At 41.7% G+C, this 26,404-nt stretch overlaps 1 protein-coding gene and 1 pseudogene across 5 annotated transcripts in view; one reads left to right on the top strand and one right to left on the bottom strand.

Moving 5' to 3' along the window:
* The window catches only part of PDE8B (phosphodiesterase 8B), a 260,688-nt gene that overhangs the window by 73,701 nt on the left and 160,583 nt on the right, over positions 1-26,404 (bottom strand). For 4 of the 5 annotated variants that reach the window (XM_007471954.1, XM_007471952.1, XM_007471951.1 and 1 more), the window contains 2 exons: positions 26,033-26,121; positions 23,863-23,923 (listed from right to left, as the gene is read on the bottom strand). The exons of the other annotated variant lie outside the window; for it this stretch is intronic. In XM_007471954.1, coding sequence (XP_007472016.1) covers positions 23,863-23,923; positions 26,033-26,121 — 150 coding nt within the window. The remainder of the gene's footprint in view (positions 1-23,862; positions 23,924-26,032; positions 26,122-26,404) is intronic. 5 annotated transcript variants of the gene reach the window in all.
* LOC103085501 (60S ribosomal protein L23a pseudogene) lies at positions 6,136-6,570 on the top strand (annotated as a pseudogene).

The following is a 26,404-nucleotide window of genomic DNA, read 5'->3' as shown; positions in this document are numbered from 1 at the left end:
TAGGGTGAGAGAGAGACATGGACATATATATACTAACAAACGTAAGGTAGATAGCCAGTGGGAAGCAGCCGCATGGCACAGGGAAACCGGCTTGGTTCTTTGTGGCTGTCTGGAGGGGTGGGATAGGGAGGGTGGGAGGGAGGGAGACAAAGAGGGAAGAGATATGGGAACATATGTATATGTATAACTGATTCACTCTGTTATAAAGCAGAAACTAACACACCATTGTAAAGCAATTATACCCCAATAAAGATGTTAAAAAAAAAAAAACCACTATGAGATATAATCTCACATCTGTAAGGATGGCTGTTATCAAAAAGTAAAGAAACAACAAGTGTTGGTGAGAATATGGAGAAAAGGGAACACTTACGTACTGTTGATGGGAATGTAAATAGGTACAGCCAGTATGGAAAACAGTATGGAGATTTCTCAAAAAGTTAAAAATAGAACTACCATATAATCTAACAATTCCACTTCTGGGTATTTATCCAAAGGAAATGAAATCACCAACTAGAAAATATATATGCATCTCCATGTTCATTGCAGCATTAGTTACAATAGCAGTACATGGAAACAACCTAAGTGTCCACCGATGGATGAATGGATAAAAAATTGTGGTATACATACACAATGGAATATTATTCAGCCAGAAAAAAGAATGAAATCTTGCCATTTTCAACAACACGGATAGGCTTTGAGGGCATTATACTAAGTGAAATAAGTCAGGCAGAGAAAGAGAAATAATGTAAAATCTCTCTTCTATGTGGGATTTAAAAAACAAAACAAAACAAGCTTATACTACAGAGCCAGTGGTGGGGGTTGGGGGTCAAAAAGTAAAAAGAAAATAAAGAGAAAAAAAATCTTGTTCTCTTTGTCAAGTATATTCAAGGGTCCTATACTTAGTTTCTTCACATGTAAGACAGAAATGTTAATCATAACGTTAGTACAGATGGTACCCGACATATTATGGTTTGACTTATGATTTTCCAACTTTACAATGGAGCAAAAGTGATACACTTTCAGTAGAAACTGTAGTTCGAATTTTGAATTTTGATCTTTTCCCAGGCTAGCAATACATGGTATGATACTCTCTCGTGATGCTGCAGGCAGCAGTGAGCCTCACAATCACCATGGTAAACAACCAATACTCTGAGAACCATTCTGTACCCATAAAACCATTTTGTTTTTCAGTTTCAGTACGTATTCAATAAGTTACATGAGATATTCAATACTTGATTATAAATTATGCTTTGTGTTGGATAATTTTGCCCAGCTGTAGGCTAATATAAGTGTTCTGAGCATGTTTAAGATAAGTTAGGGTAAGCGACAATGTTTGGTAGGCTAGGAGTATTAAATGTCTTTTCAACTTATGATGGGTTTATTGGGACGTAACCCCATCATAAGTCAAGGAAGATCTGCAATAATAATGAGAGTTCTTATTTATTGAATATTTACTGTGAGCCAGACACTGCACTAGGCACTTCACATGAATTATCTCATTTGATCCTCATATGAGCCCAAAGAGTGAGGTGCTCATTATGTCCCTGTTAAACAGATGAGAAAATTGGGGTACAGAGAATGTGATTAGGTTACTCATGGACGCACAGACAGTGAGTGGTAGAGCCCAAGGGACCACAGTGTAATAGAATAGGCGCTGGTTTGGGATCAGAGCCTTGGATTATCTCATCAATTCTATGACCTTGGAAGTCATCCAATATCTCTGGGTTTCAGGGTTTTATTGCTGTTTGCTTGTAAATAAGGATGTTGGAAAGCATGGACTTTATTTAAGCCCTTTCTATCTCTGACATTTGGAATACAGAAATAGATAAAACAAAACATAACTTTTTGCTTAAAGTAATAATAATAATAATGTATTGGGTGATTATAGAATATGGGAAAGAAAATAGAGTCAGTGAGATCATTAAAAAATAGATTAAAACCCATTGAATAAAATAGGAATCCATGAGTCCATACTCACATAAACTAACAAATAAATTGAAAGTCTGATGATTAACATGATATTTACAAAATCCCAAAGTAACTTCCCATAAAATATTCATTAACTATAAAGAGGAGAAAAGTAACTTTACCGTGGAGAAGCCTGAGAGATACTACCTTAATCTAGTGATCAAAATTAACATCACCAGTAATGGAGCAAATTCAAATCTCATGCCTTTTAGTAGTCCACATCACTTCTGGAATATTCTTAGCAAAGATGTATAACTTAAATCTAATCACGAGGAAACATTAGTATATGTTTTTTTTTTTTTTTTACTAATGTTTACTAAAACTGAGGGATATTATACAAACAGTTGGACTCGTTATCCTCAAAACTGTCAAGATTGTGAAAGTTAAGGAAAGACTGAGGAACTACTCCAGTCTAAAGGAGATCAAGAGACATGACTGATTCTAAACTAGACCCTCTTTCTACAGAAGACTTTAGTGGGGAAAAAAGTAAAACTCAAATGGAGTCTGAGAGTTAAACGGTAGTAATGTATGGCTGTTAATTTCCTGGTTTGGATGATGGTCTTCTGGTTATGTATAAAAGGGTCTTTGTTTGTAGAAAATACAAATAAAAGTATTCAGAGTCAATGGTGCATCATGTTACCAACTTACTTTCAAATAGTCAAGGAAAAAAAGAGGTTCTTTTTACCATTCTTACAACTTTTCTGCAGGTTTGAGAAAGAGAGATGGAAGGAAAGAGAAAGAGACAGACAGGCAGGCAGACCAGGGCTAGGATCACCTATATGAAGTTGACAGCACTGAAGTTCATGGTATAAGCGATGTTGCTGAGTCCAGGAACTGCCTAAGTCATCCTGCCCAGTCTCTAAGCTAATCCCGATTAAGACCATGATGCATATACTAGGAGCATAATTCTACAGTGGATTCTTGTTTCCCCTCTATTTACCTGCTCAGCCCACAGCCTGCTTGACTAGAACCTGGAAACACTTGCCAGCTGTAGCTAGGCCCCTATACCCACTGAAGCACCCAAACCCTGCTCTCCAGAATTTCTACCTAGTGGCTGGGTCTTGTTCACAAGTGGGTGGGGCACCCAGAACCCCAAAGTTAGCAGCCACCTGACTCTAAGTATCTTTACTATCTGCAAATATAGGCTGACCTGCCCCACCCACCACAGATCCCCCAGAATGTCTCTGCAAGTCTGGATCAAGCTTGAGTATGCAACAGCTTTTTACGCTGTCACTTGCTGAGGTCCCAAAAGCCTTCCCAAACTCCCCTTCCTTGGCCAAAATGGAAGGAATGGGTGATACCTCTGAAGAATAATTTAGGGGATGTACAAGGAGGAAGAAGAAGGCAAACAAGGGAAGGGTTGGGAGGGATGACTGGGGCAGTAGCATGCTGTGCAAACCAAAGGAGGAGTTTCAAAGAGAGCAGGGGATTCACCAAGGTAAGGAAGTACAATGAAAAAGTCTTTGGACCTGATCCTTGGGAGGTCACTGGTGAGCTCTGAGAGGGCATCGTCTATAGAGTCTGAGGCAGAAGTCAAATGATGAGATGTTGGATATCAGGGGTAAAGGCAGCAAAGAAGTTTTTCAAGGAAAGGCAGAGGTGAGATAGTTTTGCAAGATTTAAACAATGAAATATTGGGGGCATATGGAGAACCCACACCATGTTTGGTAGGCTTTCAGAAGAAACTATGAACTAAAAATAAAAATATGGGAAAGAGTGGTCGGGGTATTTGGTCATGGGATAGAATTAAGCGGACAGGTAAAAGATTTGCCTTGGAAAGTGGAGACTGTATGAGACCCAAAAAAGGAGTAGAGGGGGATAGAAAGAATATATAAAGATAGTAATATTTTTAAAAGATGCAAACTGTGACATCAAAAACATAAAATTAAAAACTGAGGGCTTTAGAATGCATTTAAACTTCAGTGTATCAACTTAAAACAGACTGTTATAAGATGCTTTATGCAAGCCTCACGGTAACCACAAGGCTAACCTAACACAAAAGATAAACAGAAAGGAATCTACTTATACCACCATGAAAAGCAACAAATCACAATGGAAGAGACCAAAAGAAGAAGAAAGAAACAAAGGAATTATAAAACAGCCCCAAAACAATGAACAAAATGGTGGTAGGTCCATACTTATCAATAATTACTTTAAATATAATGGACTAAATTCTCCAATCAAAAGACAAAGTGGCCGAATGGATAAAAAACAAGACCCAACTATACGCTGTCTACAAAAGATTCACTTCAGCTTTAAGAACACAGACTGAAAGTGAAAGGATGGAAAAAGATATTCCATGCAAATGGAAACCAAAAGAAACCTGGAGTAGCTATACTTATATCTGACAAAATAGACTTTAAGACAAAAAGTGTAATAGGAGACAAAGAAGGTCATTATATAATGATAAAGGGGTCAATCCAACAAGAGGATATAACACTTGTAAATATTTGTACACCTAAGAAGGAGCATGTAAATACATAAAGCAAATATTAACAGACCTAAAGGGAGAAATTGACAGCAATACAAGAATAGCAGGGGACTTGAATACCACACTTTCATCAATGGATCGATCACCCAGAAAATCAATAAGGAAACAATAGACTTAAACTACGCATTAGGCCAGATGGACTTCAGATATTCACAGAACATTCCGTCCAAAAGCAGCAGGATACATATTCTTTTTAAGTGCACATAGAACATTCTCCAGGACATATCATATATTAGGCCACAAAACAAGTCTTAATACATTTAAGACGACTGAAATCAAATCAAGCATCTTTTCCAGCCATAACTGTATGAAACTAGAAATTAATTACAAAAAAAATTGAGGGCTTGCCTGGTGGCGCAGTGGTTGAGAGTCTGCCTGCCGATGTAGGGGACACGGGTTCGTGCCCCGGTCCAGGAGGATCCCACGTGCCGCAGAGCGGCTGGGCCCATGAGCCATGGCCGCTGAGCCTGTGCGTCCGGAGCCTGTGCTCCGCAACAGGAGAGGGCACAACCGTGAGAGGCCCACGTACCGCAAAAAAACAAAAAAGAAAAAAAAAAGAAAAAAAAAGAAAACTGGAAAATTCACAAATATATGGAGATTAAATACCATCTACTGAACAACCAATGGTCAAAGAAAAAAAGGGAATTTAAAAATATCTTGAGACAAATAAAAGTGGAAATACAACATACCAAAACTCATGGGATGCAGAAAAAGCACTTCTAAGAGGGAAGTTCATAGAGATAAACACCTACATTAAGAAACTAGAAAAATCTCAAACAACTTATCTTTATACCTCAAGGAAATAGAAAAACAAAGTAAGCTCAAAGTTAGTAGAAGGAAGGAAATAAAGATCTGAGCAGAAATAAATGAAATAGAGACTGTGACAACAGAAAAGATCAATGAAACTAAGAACTGTTTGCTTTTTAAAGAGATAAAACAGTCAAATCTTTAGCTAGACTCAACAAGAAAAGAAGAGAGAGGACTCAAATAAAATCAGAAATGAAGGAGGAGACATTACAGCTGATACCGCAGAAATACAAAGGATCATAAGAGACTACTATAAACAATTATATGCCAAAAAATTGGACAACCTAGAAAAAATGAATACATTCCTAGAAACACACAACTTACCAAGACTATATCATGAAGAAATAGAAAATCTGAGCAGACAAATTACTAGGGAGGAGATGTAATCAGTAAGTCAAAAACCTCCCAACAAAGAAAAGCCCAGGAGCAGATAGCTTCATTGGTAAATTTTAGCAAACATTTAAAGAAAATTTAGTGCCAGTCCTTCTCAAACTTCCAAAAATTCGAGGAGGAAGGAACACTCCCAAACTCATTTTATGAGGCCATCACTACCCTGATACCAAAGCCGGACAAAGACACTAACAAAAAGAACTACAGGCCAACATCCGTGATGAACAGAGATGCAAAAATTCTCAACAAAATATTACCAAACCAAATTCCACAGTATATTTAAAGGATTACACACCATAATAAAGTGAAATTTATCACTGGGATGCAAGGATGGTTCAACATGTGCAAATCAATGAATGTGCTACACCACATAAACGAAAGATAAAAAATCATATGATCATCTCAATAGATGCAGAAAAAGTGCTTGACAAAATTCAACATCCATTCATGATAAAAGCTCTCAATAACTTTTCAGAAAGATGACACCAAAAGCGAAGAAGGAAGACCCTGTCTCTCCCAAAGCCAAGACTCTGAAGGCTAAGAAAGCAGTGCTAAAAGTCATTCCCAGCCACAAAAGAACAATATACGTCACCCAGCTTCCAGTGCCTAAAACACTGTAGCTCTGAAAGCAGCTCAGGTATCCTTGGAAGAACACCTCCAGGAGAAACAAGCTTTTACTATATCATTATCAAGTTCCCCCTGACCACCCAGTGAGCCATGAGGAAGACAGACGACAACACCACATTCGTGTTTATTGCAGTTTTCAAGGCCGAAAAACACCAAACAGGCTGTGAAGAAACTCCATGACACTGACATAGCCAAGATCAATGCCCTGATCTGGGCTGATGAAGCGAAGAAGGCATTTGTTTGACTGGCTCCGAACTTTTGTTGCCAACAAAACTGGGATCATCTAAACTGAATCCAGACTAATTCTAAATATAAAATTTTTCACCATAAAAAACCTCCTGGGCTTCCCTGGTGGTGCAGTGGTTGGGAGTCCGCCTGCCGATGCAGGGGACAGGGGTTCGTGCCCCGGTCCGGGAGGATCCCACATGCCGCGGAGCGGCTGCCCCCGTGAGCCATGGCCGCTGAGCCTGCGCGTCCGGAGCCTGTGCTCCGCGGCGGGAGAGGCCACAGCAGTGAGAGGCCCGCGGTCAGCAAAAAAAAAAAAAAACTCCTAATAAAGTGGGTATAGAGGGAATGTACCTCAACATAATATAGGCCATATATGACAAGCCTACAGCAAACATCATACTCAGTGGCGAGAAACTGAAAGCTTTTCCTCTATGATTGGGAACAAGACAAGGATGTCCACACTTGCCACTTTTATTCAACACAGTACTGGAAGTTCAAGCCAGACAAATTAGCAAAGAAAAATAAAAGTCATCAAACTGGAAAGAAAGAAGTAAAACTGTCTCCATTTTTGGATGACATGATCTTATATGTAGAAAAGCCTAAAAGACTTCTAATTTGTTAGAATAAACAAATTCAGTAAAGTTGAAGGATACAAAATCAATATACAAAATCAGTTGTGTTTCTGTACACTAATGATGAACTATCAGAAAGAGAAAATTTTAAAAATCCCATTTACTGTTGCACTAAAATACAAAGAAATAAATTAAACCAAGGAGTTGGAAGGCTTGTACCCTGAGACCTATAAAACACTGATGAAAGAGACTGAGGAAGGCACAAATAAGTGGAAAGATATTCCATGCTCATGAACTGGAAGACTTAATACTGTTAAAATGTCCTTTGTACCCAAAGCAATCTAGAGATTTGATGCAATCCCTATAAAATTCCAATGGCATTTTTCACAGAAATATAACAAACAATTCTAAAATTTGTATGGAACCACAAAAGACCCTGAGTAGCCAGAGAAACCTTGAGAAAGAAGAACAATGCTGGAGGCATCATGCTTCCTGATTTCAAACTGTATTACAAAGCTAGAGTATTCAAAACAGTATCGTACTGGCATAAAAACAGACACATAGATAAATGGAACAGAAAGCCCAGAAATAAACCTATACATATATGGGCAATTTATGTACAACAAGGGATCCAAGAACACACAATGGGGAAAAGATAGTCTCTTCAATAAATGGTACTGGAAAACTGGATAGTCACATACAAAAGAATGAAACTAGACCACTGTCTTACACCACACATAAAAATCAAATCAAAATAGATGAAATACTTGAACGTAAGATCTGAAATGAAAGAATTCCTAAAAGAAAACATAGGGGACAAGCTCCTTGATCCTAGGAATGACTTTTTGAATTTGACACCAAAAGCAAAAGCAACAAGCAAAAAAAAAACAAGTGGGACTACATCAAACTAAAAAGCTTCTGCATAGCAAAGGAAACCATCAACAAAATGAAAAGGCAACCTATTGAATGGGAGAAAATATTTGCAAATCATGATCCTGATAAGGGAGTTAATATCTACAAATACATAAAGAACTCATACAACTCAATAGCAAAAATCCCCCCCCCCCACAAAACCTGATTAAAAAATGAGCGGAAGATATGAATAGACATTTTTTCCAAAGAATACCCACAGATGGCCAACCAGTACACAAAGAGGTGCTCAACATCACTAATCATCAGGTAAATGCAAATCAAAACCACAACAAGATATCAACTCATACCTATTAGAATGGCTATTATCAAAACTACAAGAAATATCAAGTGTTGGCAAGGATGAAAAGGGAACCCTTGTGCGCTGCTGGTGAGAGTGTAAACTGGTACAAGCACTGTGGAAAACAGTATGGAGGCTCCTCAAAATATTAAAAATGGAACTATCATATGATCCAGCAATTCCACTTCTGGGTATTTATCCAAAGGAAATGAAATCACTATCTTGAAAAGAGAGATGCACCCTCATGTTCACTGCAGCATTATTTACAATAGTCAAGACATGGAAGCAACCTAGGTGTCCACTGATGAATGAATGGATAAAGAAAATGCGGTTTATATATACAATGGATTATTATTCAACTATAAAAAAGGAAATCCTGCCATTTGCAATAACATGGACCTTGATGGTGTTTCATGATAGGTGAAATAAGTCAGAGAAAGACAAATACTATAAGATATCACTTATATGTGGAATCTAAAAACAAAAAACCTGAGCTCATAGATACAGAGAACATATTGGTGGTTGCCAGAGGTGGGGGATTGAGAGGTGGATGAAATGGGTAAAGGTGATCAAAAGATACAAGCGTTCAGTTATGAGATAAATAAGTCCTGGGGATGTATGTACAGCATGGTGACTATAATTAACAATACTGTATCGTGTATTTGAAAGGTGCTAAGATTGTAGAGCTTAAATTTTCTCAGCAAAACAAAAAAATATTTCTAACTGTGTCGTGATGGATGTTAACTAAACTTACTGTGTTGATCATTTTGCAATGTACATGTATCAAATCACTATGCTGTACATTTAAAACGAATACGGTGTTCTATGTCAATAATTCCTCAGTTTTAAAAAGTCTGAGCCAAAAAAAAAGTCTGAGCCAACGGAGATGAATTGTGATCTAGACTAAGTCACAAATGTGGATTTAAATTTTTTGATTTTTATCCATGTAAACCATGCCTTGCCTGAACATTTTTCCTACAATGAATTTCTCTGTTCAGAATTTTCCATGGGTTTATGATGTTGTAGAAAGAATTTTAAGATGTGAGCAGCTAACAAATACATAAATATTAAATTAAACAATGTTTGGAGGGGGAGGCGGTTCTCTGTTTTCACCACAATAATATTAAGAAGAGCACTTAAAAATAATAAACTGTGTTTTATTAAAAAAAAAAAAAAAGTCCGAATTTGTAGCATTTGCTGATTTCCTCCATCTGATTTCCACCATGGCTCTTTGAAGCTACCAACATGTCACTGAACACGGGGGGTTGGGAAGATGCGTGTGCAACACAACTTTATATTGTATTTCCACCATGCAGATAAAACAAATGTTAAGTAACCTCAACAGCATAGTTAACAGTAAAATGTAGTAACACGGTAAGTTGTAGATTTTGAGTCCTTATTACCTATTTAAAAATTTATATAATTGCGTGCTTCTATAATTTAATTTTAATAATGCCTCACAAAACTCCAGAAAATTAAACAGTGAGCTCTCAAGAGCCTGCAGCAGTTAGGAGGCTAGTGCAGGACAGCCAGAGGCCGCCATGGGATGAAATGAAGTGGGACGGGGCTGGAGAAAAGGCCATGAAGTCAAGCGTTGATAGGAAGACACAATCTTCAGAACTAAGTGGCTCTGAGGATGCAGGGGGATTAGGAAAGCAAGATTGCTGAAGGTGGTTCCCAGGTTTGGGGGGGGCGCGGGGGCGAGGTTGAGTGGAATGGGTGGTCCCATTAGCCAAGCCGATATGGGGTAAAACGTGGTGACCTCATTCTCATCCACCCTTGTGTCTTCCACTGGGCCAAAGTGCTGGAAGGCAATTGCTGCTTCATGAATAGAGGAATGAATGCCCAGCTTACGCCGAGCACATGCCCCAGCCTGAAAAGTTCTCAATGTGAACTGAATTAATTCCTTCTGAGGAGACAGACACCAACTGCTGCTTTGGGAAAAGAAAACTTTCCTATCAATTGCTAATTCCCATAAATTGCATAAAAATAGGTAAATAAGTAAAACTTTAACCTAAATCAGCTCTAAGGTAATATAAAAGCTTCTTGTGCTGAATTATTTTAAGCCTCCACAGTGAACAGAATATCTTTCAATAGTCTGAATGACACAAATCATACAAAAATACAACCTTTGGAATTTTAGTTAAATTTGGGGGGTGGGGAGCTCCTCCTTCCCAAAGGCCAACATAGAATCTCCTCTTTAAATCTTAGTTGTCTTAAACGTGTCAGAGGTAAAGAGCGAACGTTAATTTTTAAGAAACAGCTCAGCTATGTCTGTTTACCGTTCATCAGCAAACCTATTTCACTTTTCTTAAGTCAAACGAATTTTTCTTCATGTTTAGGCCTCCCGTCCTGAGGCTCACCTGAGCAGGGCCTTGCCATCGGGGCAGCCCGTTACAGGTGAGCAGGCAGGAAAGGGAAACGTGATTTCAGGTTCAGGACTTTGAGTGCCTTCCCCTCTGTTTTTCCCATTCTCCGCCTCCTAGCTGTCCCCACCACAGGTCAGGTGCCTTATAAATACCTACACCGTGGCGGAGAGAACAGGAGAAGAGACCAGCCGGGACAGAGGAATCCCACCCCCGCGCAGGGCAGACAACCCGAGGCCTGCCGCCCTGCTAGCCATGAGCGGCAGAGCACGTGTGTCTACCTGAAACGAGGCAGCCTCCTTCCCCACGGGGCTCAGGGTAGGTACACGCGCCCAGAATGTTCTCAGTCAGTCCCCTCCCTTGTCGGCTAGGTGGCTCTCTCAGCTTCAGACGTGTGGGGTCTCATGAAGTTTGTCGTGCCCAGCTACAACAGCTGCCAGCAGCACCAGGCCTGCGGTCGCCTCTCTCTCCTGTGAGCTGAGACTTTCTCACACATGTAATCGCATCGCTGAATTCTCAGCGTGCGGGCCTGTTCCCTGCTGGGACCTCCTAGTTGTCTTCCGCTCAGACACCCCGCAGGTACTCCATTCCCATCTGCTCAGGGTTGGGCTGCTCAAACGTGGTTTCTCAGGAAAAATTGTGGTTTTGCAATATTGGAGCCCTTTCTTTAAATAGCTCCGTGTAAATATGTACTAAAGCTAAATGGAAAAATGTTGTTTACTTAGTGGCTTTACCAAATCTATCAACAAATATTTGGGGCACCTACTGTGAGTAAAGTACATATGTACAAACTCAGTACCGTGGTAATACACTGATTAGATAAAATACATCTCTAAACATGAATAGCCACTTTCAGTGCAAACTGAAGTCATGTTTTCAGTTGCAGTGTCCTTTTTCTCCCACTTCAGGAAGTCACACTTGGACGTGCACCTTGGGAGAACACAGCAAATACTCTTTGCAACGGCATGTGATATGTATATTGGCTACATACAGATGAAAACTCTACATGTAATAATAATTTGGGACTAGACAGAGCTGTATCTTTGATCTCTTATGCCTTCCAAGGGTTACTGAATTAGGGAATAAAAATTAGCTTTCAAAATATTTTCCTGTTATCTACTGGGTACACACAGTGGCCGGAAGTGAGAACTTACCCAAAGCAGCATAAGATTAACAGTGGAATGGACGATGCAGAAAAACAGTGTCACCGTCACCTTCACTGGTGGGGAGAGAGATGGCGGGCAGGCTTGGGGAGATTCTTGGAGGGAAAAGAAGCTGGACTGAGTCCTGAAGGACGAGGAAGCTGCAAAGGGTCTACATCATTCAAAAACATGTGACATAGATAATCTAGACAATAATCATTTTTAAATGACATATATTACCTATTTTGGGGGGGAGAAATGGGTTAGACAATCTTCCCAACGACTCTGTAATTGTGTGTACTTATGGGCAGGAGAAGCACATCTTTGAGCACATTTGGATCATTTGATATATTTTCCATGTAATGCAGTATTAAGTAAAAGTGAGGATAAAATTGACACGCTAACAAAATCCAAGTTGAATTAGTTAGATGCTGAGGTTCTAGATAGATCAGAAACCTGCAGAATGTATTTTTAGGATGCAGAATTATAATGGTGTTAGAAATACAAAGTGGCATCAGTAATAAATGTATTGAGGCTACAGAAAAAATTCTCCCCACCTTGTTTCTATGGATACTTTTTATATGTTAACACAAGAAATAAAAAAACAAAACGAAGCAAAACCCCCATGTGACACATCCCAAATATTGGGAATTTAGGATACACTGAAAACTTGTTTTCATCACCAGGGATCAGCAATGAATAGAAACCAGTAAGTGATTCTACCCATCTTTCTCTCCTGGTTGCCCACAACAGCCATGCTCTTCCTGTTTTACCGAGAATGCAGTGGGATGAAGCTCTCTGAGCATTAAGGCCCCTATTCTGTGCACGCTGTGGGGAGGCCCCCAAATCACGAAGAGGGCTATCAGCCAAGCCACCTGCTGGGAAGGAAAAGATGAGGGGGAGCTGACCCTGGCAAACGTGGGGAGAGTCGAGGCCTAGGGGCAGCGAGGGGCGAGACTCACCCAAGAGAAGGCCGGTCTGGGGTGGGACTGCAAGGGCCACAGGGGCAGTGGGTGGGAGGGCGTGGTGCCCAGAGCTCCCACTGTCCACCCGATAGCTCTAGAAAGTGACAGCTAACTTTCTGCTGCAGTTGGAGAACTAATGGAAGGTGCCCCCCACACCTCCCTGAACAAAAATGGTCCCTGAACGTCTGCTTAAGCACCCATCATGGAAGAGAAAAGCACTTCTAGGGGCCTGGGTTACAGCCTCCTCTCCTGGGAGGCTCAGTAAGTCTGCAGTCGACTCATTGACAGAAGCTAGACTGTATGTGTAGCTCTTTGAGCCCCTCTATCGCCTGCGAAAGGGCGCAAAGAGCTGGATTTGGGGTAAGATTTGGCCTGGAAGGCAAGGGCTAGACCCCCAACAGAAATAATGTGAGAGCCACAAATGCAAGCCACATACATAATTTTAAATATTCTAGTAGCTGCATTAAAGTGACAAGAAACAGGTGAAATTAATATTTTAAGTACAATATGTGCGAGATGTTATCATTTCAACATGTTATCAACATGAGACTGAGATATTTTTAATAAGCTAATTTACATTCTTTTTCATACTAAGTCTCTGAAATCTAGCACGTGGTTCACACTTGGAGCACATTGCCGTTTGTTGAGCCACATTTCCATCTGGGACGTGCAGGTCTAGGGCACAAGCTGGACATGCCTGGGGCAGAGCTGGGGGTCCTCTGCAACACAACATTCTGAGCAGCCTGGGTCAGGGGCCTCATGCTCAGGAGGGGAAAGCTGGAGGGCCAGAAGTGAAAACAAGCATCCCTGACTATATTAAACCAGGAACAGCCTCTGCTCATGAACCAATATTACAAATTCACATTATCAGAGTCTTGAAGTCATTCATCTTATCCAGTATCTCTTAAACTTCAGAGTGAATTAGAAGCACTTGGAAGGCTTATTAAAAAAGACTGCCCAGGCCCCCCCCCCCTCAATTTCTGATTCTGTAGTCTGGTTTTGTAATTCTAACAAATTCCTGGGGCCACTGCTGCTCCAGGGAACCACACTTGGAGAACCACTGATCTAGTCTAACCTCTGGCCAATGAGTGACCTCCCTAGACAGCTTTTCCCACTGAAAGCTCACTCTACTGCTATTTGATTACCTCCCGTGGTGGTGAACTCACTATCCGATAAGGCTACAAACTTTGGTCAATTCTAATAATTCTTTCCTATATTGAGCCTAATCGGATCCCTTAAAACTTTCCACTGCTTTTGCCTTCAGGACCCAGTCCCTCCTTCCCTACTTGAAGCCTTCACAAAACTAAAGACCTGTTCCTTCCCCCTTCTTATTCCCTGACACTCTATGTCCTTGTATCTTGTTTTAGGCACTTCTGACAGGTTTTGTCTTAAGCATTATTATTACAGTAAAGTTCTCTTTTTCCCTAATCTTTACAACAATTTCAAGATTAAATAGTTTACTATAAAACAAAATATAGTCATTCCTTGTTATTCATGGGGGATTGGTTCTAGGACCACCCTCCTAGTTGTCCTCTGCTCTCATGGATATCAAAATCCACGCACGCGCAAGTCCCTTGTATAAAATGGCATAGTATTATGAACCCTAAAAAGCTTATCTCAAAGCAAAGTTTCATTACTGCAAATTTGGCCAACTCAGCCCCTATTTCTGCCTCTTCTATCCCCAAATAAGTTACAAGCGTGAAACTGCTTTTAAAGCAGTGACTTCCAAATGCCTGTCCCCATACTGATGTCAGGCTGTGACGACGCTTACATAGGTTTTCACTGATAGAAACAAGGTTTCAACTAAGGCAAACTGATTCATGTTAAATAGCTATTCTTCATTCAGAGATTATGTCCTTCCTATTTCCCAGGGCTGAAACAACCTTCCTGTCATGAGGGTGAGGTGGTGGTCAATGAAATTCCAAAGGCAGGAACCTCTGTTGTCTAGCTCTGGAAAGCCCTGTGCAAAATCCAGGTCAGATTCGTCTCAGTCTGCTCTCAACCAGCTTTTGTCCTGGAACGCTGATTAGTCAGAAAGCAGACCACTTCCTCTGAGCCTGGCTATGACCTTCTCCTGCTATAACCCCACTGACCAAGGGAATATTTTCGGGAGCTGCTCATTGGGTGCGCTGTGCTTCCTGACTTCACAAGAGAACGACTTCCTCTTACTGGACACGAGACACGTGCATCTCCCTGAGGCTTCTCCGTGGCCTGTGTGTCACCCCCCACCCCCCACCATGAGAACAGAGACCAGATGATACAGTACGATGGACACCACCAGCTGCAACCCCACACTCGCTCCAGGGCTCCAAGCCTGCCACTGGCTGCTGGCTTTTGAGAGTGCTGTGCTCCCCATATTCTAATGGCCAAGGCTTGGAGAAGTGAGAATGGGGGCTGTACTGCAACTGGGCTGGGGGTGGTCACTACGGGGGTGGCAGTGGGGAGATCCCCTCTCCTTGGACCAGGCCAGCTTAGGAGGAGCTGGTTTAAAGCTGGGATCCTGGAAGCCTCCTTCCCCTATGTGAGGCCAACTCCTGGACGGTGCTTGCAGATGTCTGAAATTTGAGTTTCAGCCATGCATTTGGATTTTGACCTGGACCTCATGAAAAGGCAAAGCCTCAGGGGAACTAAGTTCTCACACTGGTATAAAGGGGTTGTGACAGGCTCTGAACCAGGGTGCAGGGGATGCCAGGAAGGCAAAGGGTGTTCAAAGAAGTATGTGCATGCATGGAGGCGGGAGAGGCCTTCCAGAGGGCGGGGCAGATGGTCTCTGACCTAAGAAAGTGGGAAATTCAAGAAAGAAAATGATCTTTTAGAAATGAGGTTGGCAAATTTTTTCTGTAAAGGGCCAGAGAGTACATATTTTAGGCTTTGCTGGCCACATGGTCTCTGTTGTACCTGCTCAACCCTGCTGTTGTAGAATGAAAGCAGCCTCAGGTGCTACGTAAAAAAGAATGTGGCTGTGAGCCAATAAAACTTTATTTACAAAACAGACCACATTTGGCCTGTAGGTTGTAGCTTGTTGCCCTTTGTCCTAGATGACACCTAAAAATATCCTAGCCAGCCTCCTTCAGTCCTGCGTCCTGTGCTTCTGCAGCACCTGTTTCACACCTCCCAACACTGTGCTCTAGAAATATGTCCTGTTTATTTGTCTGTGGCCCCACAGCTTCTGGGGCAGAGACTTCGTGTCCCTGGCGCCAGCACGGAACAGGTGTTTAATACACATCTGGGGAGAAAATGTGTGAGTGCTGCAGGGGGTGACAATGTTTACGGCAGACTAACCTCGCAGGGCATTTCCAGCCTTTTGGCAAAAAGCTACAGGGTTCACGTAGGAAAAAAGATCTTTGCTGATGAAAAGCACCACCAGCAGACAGCAGCCTGGCTTCCAATTTCATTCCTTGTTAAAATGCAAACCCATGGGTGGATTTTGACTTCAGGGCTAAACCCCAGAAAGCAGCGCCACTACAACCACCTGCAGACGGGCTGCTCCCACCCTCTAGGGAGCCCTTCCCATCACAGACCCATCACCATTCACTTCAGCCTCCTTTAATGAGAAGGAAAAACAGTGTGGCTGGCCAGAGATATAAAAATTCTTTGTTATTGGAAAATCTAAGTGTCTCTCTAGGCCAGTGCAGCACGATTAGGTGACGTCAATGGCTCAGGATATCTGAGCCCTGCATTTCCACCCTTCTCAGAACAGCAGCTAATTTACGGCAATAAAGACATTTCTATTTAGAGCCCCAGAAAAGAGGAGGTGGCCCCTCTTCTTCTGCATCCCTGAGTCCTGTGCTAAGGACTCGCCCGCTCTCCCTGTGAAGCAGGAAGAGTGTACAGGTGGCAGGAGGCCAGGACCGAGACATTCAAGTCCACTCCAGCTCACCAACAGCTTGAGGGCCTACTACGCACCAGGCAGCATGGGCTCACAAAGACAAGCACAGCCCAGGGACGCTGCTGGAGAGGAGAGGGCAGTGAGGCACACAAGTAGCCATCACGACGGTGGGCGTGATACACAGCAAAGAAGGTACTTTGGGGGCTCGAGGAGGGAGATGGAACTTGATGTTTCTTGGGCTGGACCATGGAAGGCTGGTAGAATTTGGGCACATGGAGCTGCAGGGAAATGGTGACAGGAGACGGGGTCCATTCACTAAACAGGAAAGCGAGGCAGGAGGAGGAGCAAGGCTAGGCTGGTGGGGGAGGCTCTGCTTGGTTTTGGACGTGGACTATACTCGACTCATTTCTGGATGGGCGTGAAGCCCAAGTGGGCCTGGGTCCTGCACTGTGGCTTCACAGCCCATAGCAGTTGGTTTGCACTGCTTGGGTTCACTAGTTTGTCTCTAAAAAGCCATCAGAATGTCATGTGATTCTCCCGCTACCCATGTCACCTCTCACGTGGACCTCATTCTTCCTCCTGTGATGTCTAAACTTTGCTGTTGGGAGAATTTTTTTCCTGTGAAAGTCAGTTCCCCTCCTTTCCCAGAGGTCTCCAAGGACTTGCCTCTCTGCATGAGTTTATGTTATTAAGTGAAAATTTCCTGATTCCAGACGAAACACTCAGTGCTGAAGGAGGCATTTTATGTTGAACTAAATCTTACAAAAAAGTACATGATTCCTTTTGCTATTCTAGAATATTTTTCCAATATTCTTAAGAAAGAAGAACAAAGTTGGAGGTATCACACTCCCCAATTTCAAACTATGTTACAAATCTATAGTAATCAAGACAGTATGGTATTGGCATAAAAACAGACACATATTTATCTGCATAGATAGTTCAATGTATCTAATGATGTAGATCAATAGAGAGTCCAGACATAAACTCACATATATATGTCAATTAATTTGTGACAAAGGAGCCAAGAATATACAAGGTGGAAAGAATAGTTTCTTCAGTAAATGGTGTTGGATTAAATAGCTACATGGAGGGCTTCCCTGGTGGTGCAGTGGTTGGGAGTCCACCTACCAATGCAGGGGACACGGGTTCCATCCTTGGTCCGGGAAGATCCCACATGCCGCAGAGCAACTAAGCCCATGTGCCACAACTACTGATCCTGCGCTCTAGAGTCTGCAAGTCACAACTACTGAGCCCACGGGCCACAACTACTGAAGCCTGCACGCCTAGAGCCCGTGCTCTGCAACAAGAGAAGCCACTGCAATGAGAAGCCCACGCACCACAACGAAGAGTAGCCCCCGCTCGCCGCAACTACCGCAACTAGAGAAAGCCTGTGTGCAGCAACGAAGACCTGATGCAGCCAAAAATACATAAATTAATAAATTTTTAAAAAATAGCCACATGGTAAAAGTATGAGATTAGATCACTCCCTAACACCATACACAAAAATAAGCTCAAAATGGATTAAAGACCTAAATGTAAGGCCAGAAACTATCAAACTCTTAGAGGAAAACATAGGCAGAACACTCCATGACATAAATCACAGCAAGATCCTTCTTGACCCATCTCCTAGAGTAATGGAGATAAAAACAAAAATAAACAAATGGGACCTAATGAAACTTCAAAGCTTTTGCACAGCAAAGGAAACCATAAACAAGACCAAAAGACAACCCTCAGAATGGGAGAAAATATTTGCAAATGAATCAACTGACAAAGGATTAATCTCCAAAATTTACAGGCAGCTCATGCAGCTCAATAACAAAAAAATAAACAACCCAATCCAAAAATGGGCAGAAGACCTAAATAGACATTTCTCCAAAGAAGATATACAGACTGCCAACAAACACATGAAAGAATGCTCAACATCATTAATCATTAGAGAAATGCAAATCAAAACTACAATGAGATATCATCTCACACCAGTCAGAATGGCCATCATCAAAAAATCTAGAAACAATAAATGCTGGAGAGGGTGTGGAGAAAAGGGAACACTCTTGCACTGCTGGTGGGAATGTGAATTGGTTCAGCCACTATGGAGAACAGTATGGAGGTTCCTTAAAAAACTACAAATAGAACTACCATATGACCCAGCAATCCCACTACTAGGTATATACCCTGAGGAAACCAGAATTCAGAAAGAGTCATGTACCAAAATGTTCATTGCAGCTCTATTTACAATAGCCCGGAGATGGAAACAACCTAAGTGCCCGTCGTCGGATGAATGGATAAAGAAGATGTGGCACATATATACAATGGAATATTACTCAGCCATAAAAAGAAACGAAATTGAGCTATTTGTAATGAGGTGGATAGACCTAGAGTCTGTCATACAGAGTGAAGTAAGTCAGAAAGAGAAAGACAAATACCGTATGCTAACACATATATATGGAATTTAGAAAAAAAAATGTTATGAAGAACCTAGGGGTAAAACAGGAATAAAGACACAGACCTACTGGAGAATGGACTTGGGGTATGGGGAGGGGGAAGGGTGAGCTGTGACCAAGCGAGAGAGAGGCATGGACATATATACACTACCAAACGTAAGGTAGATAGCTAGTGGGAAGCAGCCGCATAGCACAGGGAGATCAGCTCGGTGCTTTGTGACCGCCTGGAGGGGTGGGATAGGGAGGGTGGGAGGGAGGGAGACGCAAGAGGGAAGAGATATGGGAACATATGTATATGTATAACTGATTCACTTTGTTATAAAGCAGAAACTAACACACCATTGTAAAGCAATTATACTCCAATAAAGATGTTAAAAAAAAAATACCCACATGGAAAAGAATGAAACTGGATCACTATCTTACACTGTACACAAAAATCTACTCAAAATGGATTAAAGTCTTGAACTTAAAATCTGAAATCATGAAATTCCTAGAAGACACCATAGGGGATAAGCTCCTTGATATTGGTCTTGCAGTGATTTTCTGACACCAAAAGCAAAGGCAACAAAACCAAATATAAACAACTGGGACTACATAAAACTAAAATGCTTTGCATAGCAAAGAAAACCACCAACAAAATGAAAGGATATCCTACCAAATAGGAGAAAATATTTGCATATCATATGACTGATAAGGGAGTTAGCATCTAAAAAAATATAAAGAACTCATACAACTCAACAGCAAAAAAAAAAACAACCCAATAAAAAAAATGGGTGGAGGCTAAATAGATAGTTTTCTAAAGAAGACAAACAGATGGCCAACAGGTATACAAATAGGTGTTCAACATCACTAGCTTTCAGGGAAATACAAATCAAAACCACAGTGAGATACAAACTCACACCTGTTAACATGGCTATTATCAAAAAGTAAAAAAAAATAACAAGTGTTGTCAAGGACGTAGACAAAAGGGAACACTTGTGCACTGTTGGTGGGAACGTAAACTGGTGCAGCCACTATGGGAAACAGCATGGAAGTTCTTCAAAAAGTTAAAAATGGAACTACCATATGATCCAGAAATTCCACTTTTGGGTATTTATCGAAAGGAAATAAAATCACTAACTCTAAAATATATATGCAACCCCATACTCACTGCAGCATTATTTACAATAGCCAAGACATGGAAACAACCATGGATGGCTGAATGGATAAAGAAAATGTGGTATATACACATACAATGAAATATTATTTAGCCATAAGAAAGAAGGAAATCTTGCCATTTGCAACAACATGGATGGCCCTTGAGGGCATTACAGTAAGTGAAATAAATCAGATAGAGAAAGGCAAATACCATATGCTATCACTAATACGTGGAATCTAAAAAAACCCTCAAACTCAGACAACAGATCGGTGGTTGCCAGAGGTGGGGGTGGGGGGGTTAGGTAAAAGGGATGCAGGAGACTTCCCTGGTGGCGCAGTGGTTAAGAATCCGCCTGCCAACGCAGGGGACAAGGGTTCGAGCCCTGGTCCGGGAAGATCCCATGTGCCGCGGAGCAACTAAGCCCGTGCGCCACAACTGCTAAGCCTGCTCTCTAGAGCCTGCGAGCCACAACAACTGAAGCCCGCATGCCTAGAGCCCATGCTCTGCAACAAGAGAAGCCACCACAATGAGAAACCCACGCACCGCAACAAAGAGTAGCCCCCGCTCGCCACGACTAGAGAAAGCCCGCGCACAGCAACAAAGACCCAAGGAAGCCAAAAATAAATAAATAAATAAATTAATTAATTAATTTTAAAAAAGGGATGCAGGGGGTCAAAAAGTACAAACTTCCAGTTATAATGGATAAGTCCTGAGGATGTACTGTACAGCATGGACTATAGTCAATAATGCTATGCTGCATATTTGAAATTTGCTAAGAGTAGATACTAAAAGTTCTCAAAAAAAAACTGTAACTACATATGGCGATGGATGTTAACTAGACTTACCGTGGTGATCATTTCACAGTCTATACAAATACTGAGTCATTTTTTTTTTTTAAAAAAGCAGATGGTGGTTGGGAGTCCGCCTGCCAATGCAGGGGACACGGGTTCGTGCCCCGGTCCGGGAGGATCCCACATGCCGCGGAGCGGATGGGCCCGTGAGCCATGGCCGCTGAGCCTGTGCTCCGCGATGGGAGAGGCCACAGCAGTGAGAGGCCCGCGTACCGCAAAAAAAAAAAAAAAAAGCAGATGGACATGGATACCTTCGATGGGCTGAGGCACCAGCTGGAAGCTCACTGCACTGAGTCTCCTCTCCTCTGGAGCTGCCTTCTCACTGGGAGGAGCCCAGGCATCTTGGGTCTACCATGCTCCAGCTTACTTCCTTGCCTGGCCAGGCTTCCTCCTGATCCCACACCACTTCCCAAGCCTCTGACATGTTACACTAAAATGGATTATGCCCTGAAGCCCTTCATATCCCTGAGAGACACTGTCCCTTCTTTTAAAATCTTCATCTAAGTCAAAGGCCATGTTTGATAGATAGTCAAAAACAGATCACTGGAGGTACACACACACACACACACACACACACAATGGAATACTACTCAGCCATAAGAAAGAATGGCATTTTGCCATTTGCAACAACATGGATGGACTTGGAGGGTATCATGCTAAGTGAAATAAGTCAGACAGAGAAAGACTGTATGATATCACTTATATGTGTAATCTAAAAAATAAAATGAATGAATGAACAAAAAAGAAACAGACTCAGATATAGAGAACTAGTGGTTACCAGAGGGGAGAGGGAAAGGGGGAGAGGAAAAATTGGGCAGGGAATTAAGAGGTGTAAACTACTATGTCTAAAATGAATAAGCTACACAGATATATAACACAGGGAATATAGACAACATTTTATAATAACTATAAATGGAGTACAACCTTTAAAAATTGTGAATAACTATGTTGCACTTCTGAAACACATAATATGGCACATCAATTATACCTAAATAAAATAGATTTGTATTAAAAGATCATTGGTAATTATGTTTGTTGAATACTTTTTAATCAACAAACTTTAAAGCATGAAGTGAAAATACACACAATCCAGTACTAAAGTATAAACCAAAAAGAAAAAATATCACAGCAAGATACTTTTTGACCCACCTCCTAGAGAAATGGAAATAAAAATAAATAAATGGGACCTAATGAAACTTAAAATCTTTTGCACAGCAAAGGAAACCATAAACAAGATGAAAAGACAACCCTCAGAATGGGAGAAAACATTTGCAAACGAATCAACGGACAAAGGATTAATCTCCAAAATATATAAGCAGCCCATGCAGCTCAATAACAAAAAGACAAACAACCCAATCCAAAAATGGGCAGAAGACCTAAATAGACAGTTCTCCAAAGAAGATATACAGATCGCCAACAAACACATGAAAGGATGCTCAACATCACTAATCATTAGAGAAATGCAAATCAAAATTACAGTGAGGTATCACCTCACACCGGTCAGAATGCCCATCATCAAAAAGTCTACAAACAATAAACGCTGGAGAAGGTGTGGAGAAAAGGGAACCCTCTTGCACTGTTGGTGGGAATGTAAATTGATACAGCCACTATGGAGAACAGTATGGAGGTTCCTTAAAAAACTAAAAATAGAACTACCATGTGACCCAGCAATCCCACTACTGGGCATATACCCCGAGAAAACTGTAATTCCTAGAGTCATGTATCACAATGTTCATTGAGGCACTATTTACAATAGCCAGGACATGGAAGCAACCTCAGTGTCCATCGACAGATGAATGGATAAAGGAGATGTGGCACATATATACAATGAAATATTATTCAGCCTTAAAAAGAAACGAAATTGAGTTATTTGTAGTGAGGTGGTTGGACCTAGAGTCTGTCATACAGAGTGAAGTAAGTCAGAAAGAGAAAAACAAATACCGTGTGCTAACACATATATATGGAATCTAAAAAAAAAAAGGTTCTGATGAACCTAGGGGCAGGATTGGAATAAAGACACAGACGTAGAGAATGGACTTGAGGACATGGGGAGGGGGAAGGGGAATCTGGGACGAAGTGAGAGAGTAGCATTGACATATATACACTACAAAATGTAAAATAGATAGCTAGTGGGAAGCAGCCGCATAGCACAGGGAGATCAGCTTTGTGACCACCTAGAGGGGTGGGATAGGGAGGGTGGGAGGGAGACGCAAGATGGAGGGGATATGGAGATATATGCATACATTTAGCTGATTCACTTTGTTGTACAGCAGAAACTAACACAACATTGTAAAGCAATTATACTCCAATAAGGATGTGAAAAAAAAACAATACCGTTGTTGTTCTCTGTGATAAAACTACCTAAAAAAGTTCTTAAATACAGCAACTTCCTAAAATTCTGTTACTTCAGAAAACACTCAAATATATTGTTCTGCATGATAAAAATCATAGTACTAATTATAAATGATTTTTGTTTTTGACATGAAATTATAGGGGTGAAATGCTCAAATGTATATATACTTTTCACTTAAGAAATTAAGGTAGCAAATTAGAACATTTTTTATTTGGAGGAAAAATTTTATGCTCTCATAAAATATATTGGTCCTGAGCTGCAGTCACAAGCTAAATCATAACTGACATGCGTTACTAATAAAGTATATAGGCTCGCTGGGGAATTTTTTCTTTTACTATTTGTCTAAGGGCCTAATTTTGCCATAAAGCTTCTTAATTGGCAACTGCAGTAAGATACGGAGAAAGACAAGTAGAGAACCATGGTGAGAATGTAACGAACGCATGGTCAAGCTGACAAAGCAAATGAAGCAAACTGAATACCATACCTGCTTATTTTTGTCAGTGGTACAACACAGTTTCTTGAGCGAGACAAAATGCCTAATTTTCCTAATAACATAAATAATCAGTTATTAGTGAGTCAGATATGAGATGATTCAACAAATTAGCAAATGAAAACGTCAACAGAATCCTCTTCAAGTAAAACTCCAGGGTCCATTCTAGGGCAGATTTTAAATTCTGACAAAACACAGTCTATAAAAGATGAATTTTTTTTTTTCCACACACAGCCCACACATGCCTTCAGAAACTGGGCTTCCCTTTTAATCACAACTGGCTCAGAAACACTTTCCTAACGGGTACTTCATTTTCTAACCAACTCCTGAGGCCTGGCTCCTAGATAGCATCAGTGACAGGATGAAATGCTACTCCAGACTTTAAATTAAAATGGGATTTAATTCTGCCGACACTAATACTTTTATAGCTTATGTAGAAGGCAAAGACTCATTTGGACAATGACCAAAGTTCATGGTTGTTGTTTTTACATTTAATATTCCACATTCTTTCACATCATCATAAATGATGGCATTTTTCAGGCACAGAAAAACCCTCTTGTTTTAAGATCATGGACAGAATCCCAAAACAGCCTGTGGTGTTGCTCATTACCACAAGGACACCAGGAAAAGACAACAGGTGCCTTAGTCCTGCACAACGATCAGCTCAAGGTAGATTTTCTACTGAGTGAAGCTAGAATTACAGAGGACTATGTTAGATTTTATAGTAATGAGTCTCTTCTCTCTGTATCTCTGCTTCTGTTTCTCTGTCTCTGTCTGTCTTCCTCTTTGGTTCAGTTTTCTCTGGAGGACTCTGAAGAGTCCTGGTTATTCTGTAGTGAGCATCACTAAATAGGAAGAGGTAAAATTTCCCTACTTTTAGTTAAGAATTTCCTTTGACAGCTCACTGGGGGAAAATATTGGGGGAAAAAAAATAACACTGTCTCTGGGCTCTAGAACTTCTTGCTCTTATCTGTCAAATCAGAAAGATCAGAAAAACTCATTCTGACAGAAATAACCAAACAATAACTCAGTCTCCTCCACCTTGTTACCTAATAATTCTGGTCACACACACAGTGAATCTTAGCTTGAGAAGACAGTCTAAGGATGATGGCTGGAAATAATAATGTGATTGCCATCGTGGCCTCAGAGCTCTGACCGCTGGTGGAAATAGCCACGCGGAAGCCTGTGCACTCAGGAGGGATTTGGGGGCCTCTCTCTGTGCGCTCGAAACCCCTGGTCAGGGCTACCAGTGTCCCCACCATGCGGAGCGAAGCAAAGTGGCAGGAAACATGAGACAGTGGATTCTGAACGGAGGGGGGAACAGTTTTGAAACGAACAAATAAGTAAAATCGGAGCGGAAACAACCTACAGACACTTTGCTGACTACAGAACGTTTTCTAACCACACAATAAGAGTCACAGACAGGGCTCTCTTTTTCTGGTTATTCGCACCATAACTGCTCCTTTTCTTTTTCCAAAGCATCACCCAACAGCGTGTGTCCCTTGTAAACCTGTACTATGAAGCTGGCTGGTTGACCTTCAGGCTTGTTTACAAAGGCTCCTCAGTGATATACTGTTAGGGGGTCCTGTTTGGCTCCATAAACCTTCTCACAAAATGTAACTGGGAGAAGGAAATGGAATAGAGCATTTTCCTTATCTCTCTGCAAATGAACAGGCTCCTCTGGTAACCTGAGATTCACATGGAATCAGATGTCTCAGCTTCTGGTCAGACACCTTTTTCTCCTAACCATGACCCCCAGGGTTCTCTCTTCCTTGTGGAACAAGCCCCGAGGACTGGAGAGAATCATCACAGAGCCGGTGCCTCAAGGAGAGAAGCTCGGCTCCCAGGTGGGGCTGAGGCAGTGAGCCCTGCTGTTCTGTGGTCTTTGTGATGACAGGGAAAGGCCTAGAAACTGAGCTCCTTGCGGCGTGGGGACAATGGACCCACAGACAATCAGGCGGAAGTGGACAGTCAGGGTGATGCTTCATAAAGCCCACAAGCAGAAGAAGAGCCTGTGCTGTTTTGGGGCTGCTGCCGGCCACATGGAGGTGTCCTCGGCAGGTACTACGTACAGACCCAACCCTACTGTATTTGCATTTCCATATACAAACCCAACGCCCACAGGGGCCCCTCAAAACAATAGAGTTTAAGAGTTGGCGCTCACCCTCCTTGGCCAATCACTGGAGTGATCTTCACATGCTGTTGGATGCTGTCGCCGGATTTCCGTCTGGCATAGTAAACCCCCTGCCACTCCTACATAAAGAGAGCTCTTAAAATCCTTCTGTCCAGGCGTTTGATGGCTCCTACAGAGGGTCTCCTCAAGTTCTGCCATGAAGTTCCCACTTGCTTTTGTTACATCCCACAAAACACCGCTCCACGGTTGCACCCACCGTGACGGTGACTACGTAAGGCTCATCGTCACAGTGCACAGAGCCCACCAGAGCAATGAGCCCACCACCAGGGGCTGCCCCTCCCGGTTCTGGGACACTTGAGCAGTGGGTGCCATTCCTGCTCTCAGCCCTGTGGGGGTAGGGGC

Source organism: Lipotes vexillifer, unplaced genomic scaffold (assembly GCF_000442215.2).
Source record: "Lipotes vexillifer unplaced genomic scaffold, Lipotes_vexillifer_v1.1 scaffold83, whole genome shotgun sequence".
NCBI lineage: Eukaryota > Metazoa > Chordata > Mammalia > Artiodactyla > Lipotidae > Lipotes > Lipotes vexillifer.
Note: the sequence above shows the minus strand (reverse complement) of the source record. Positions and strands in the feature narration are given on the sequence as shown.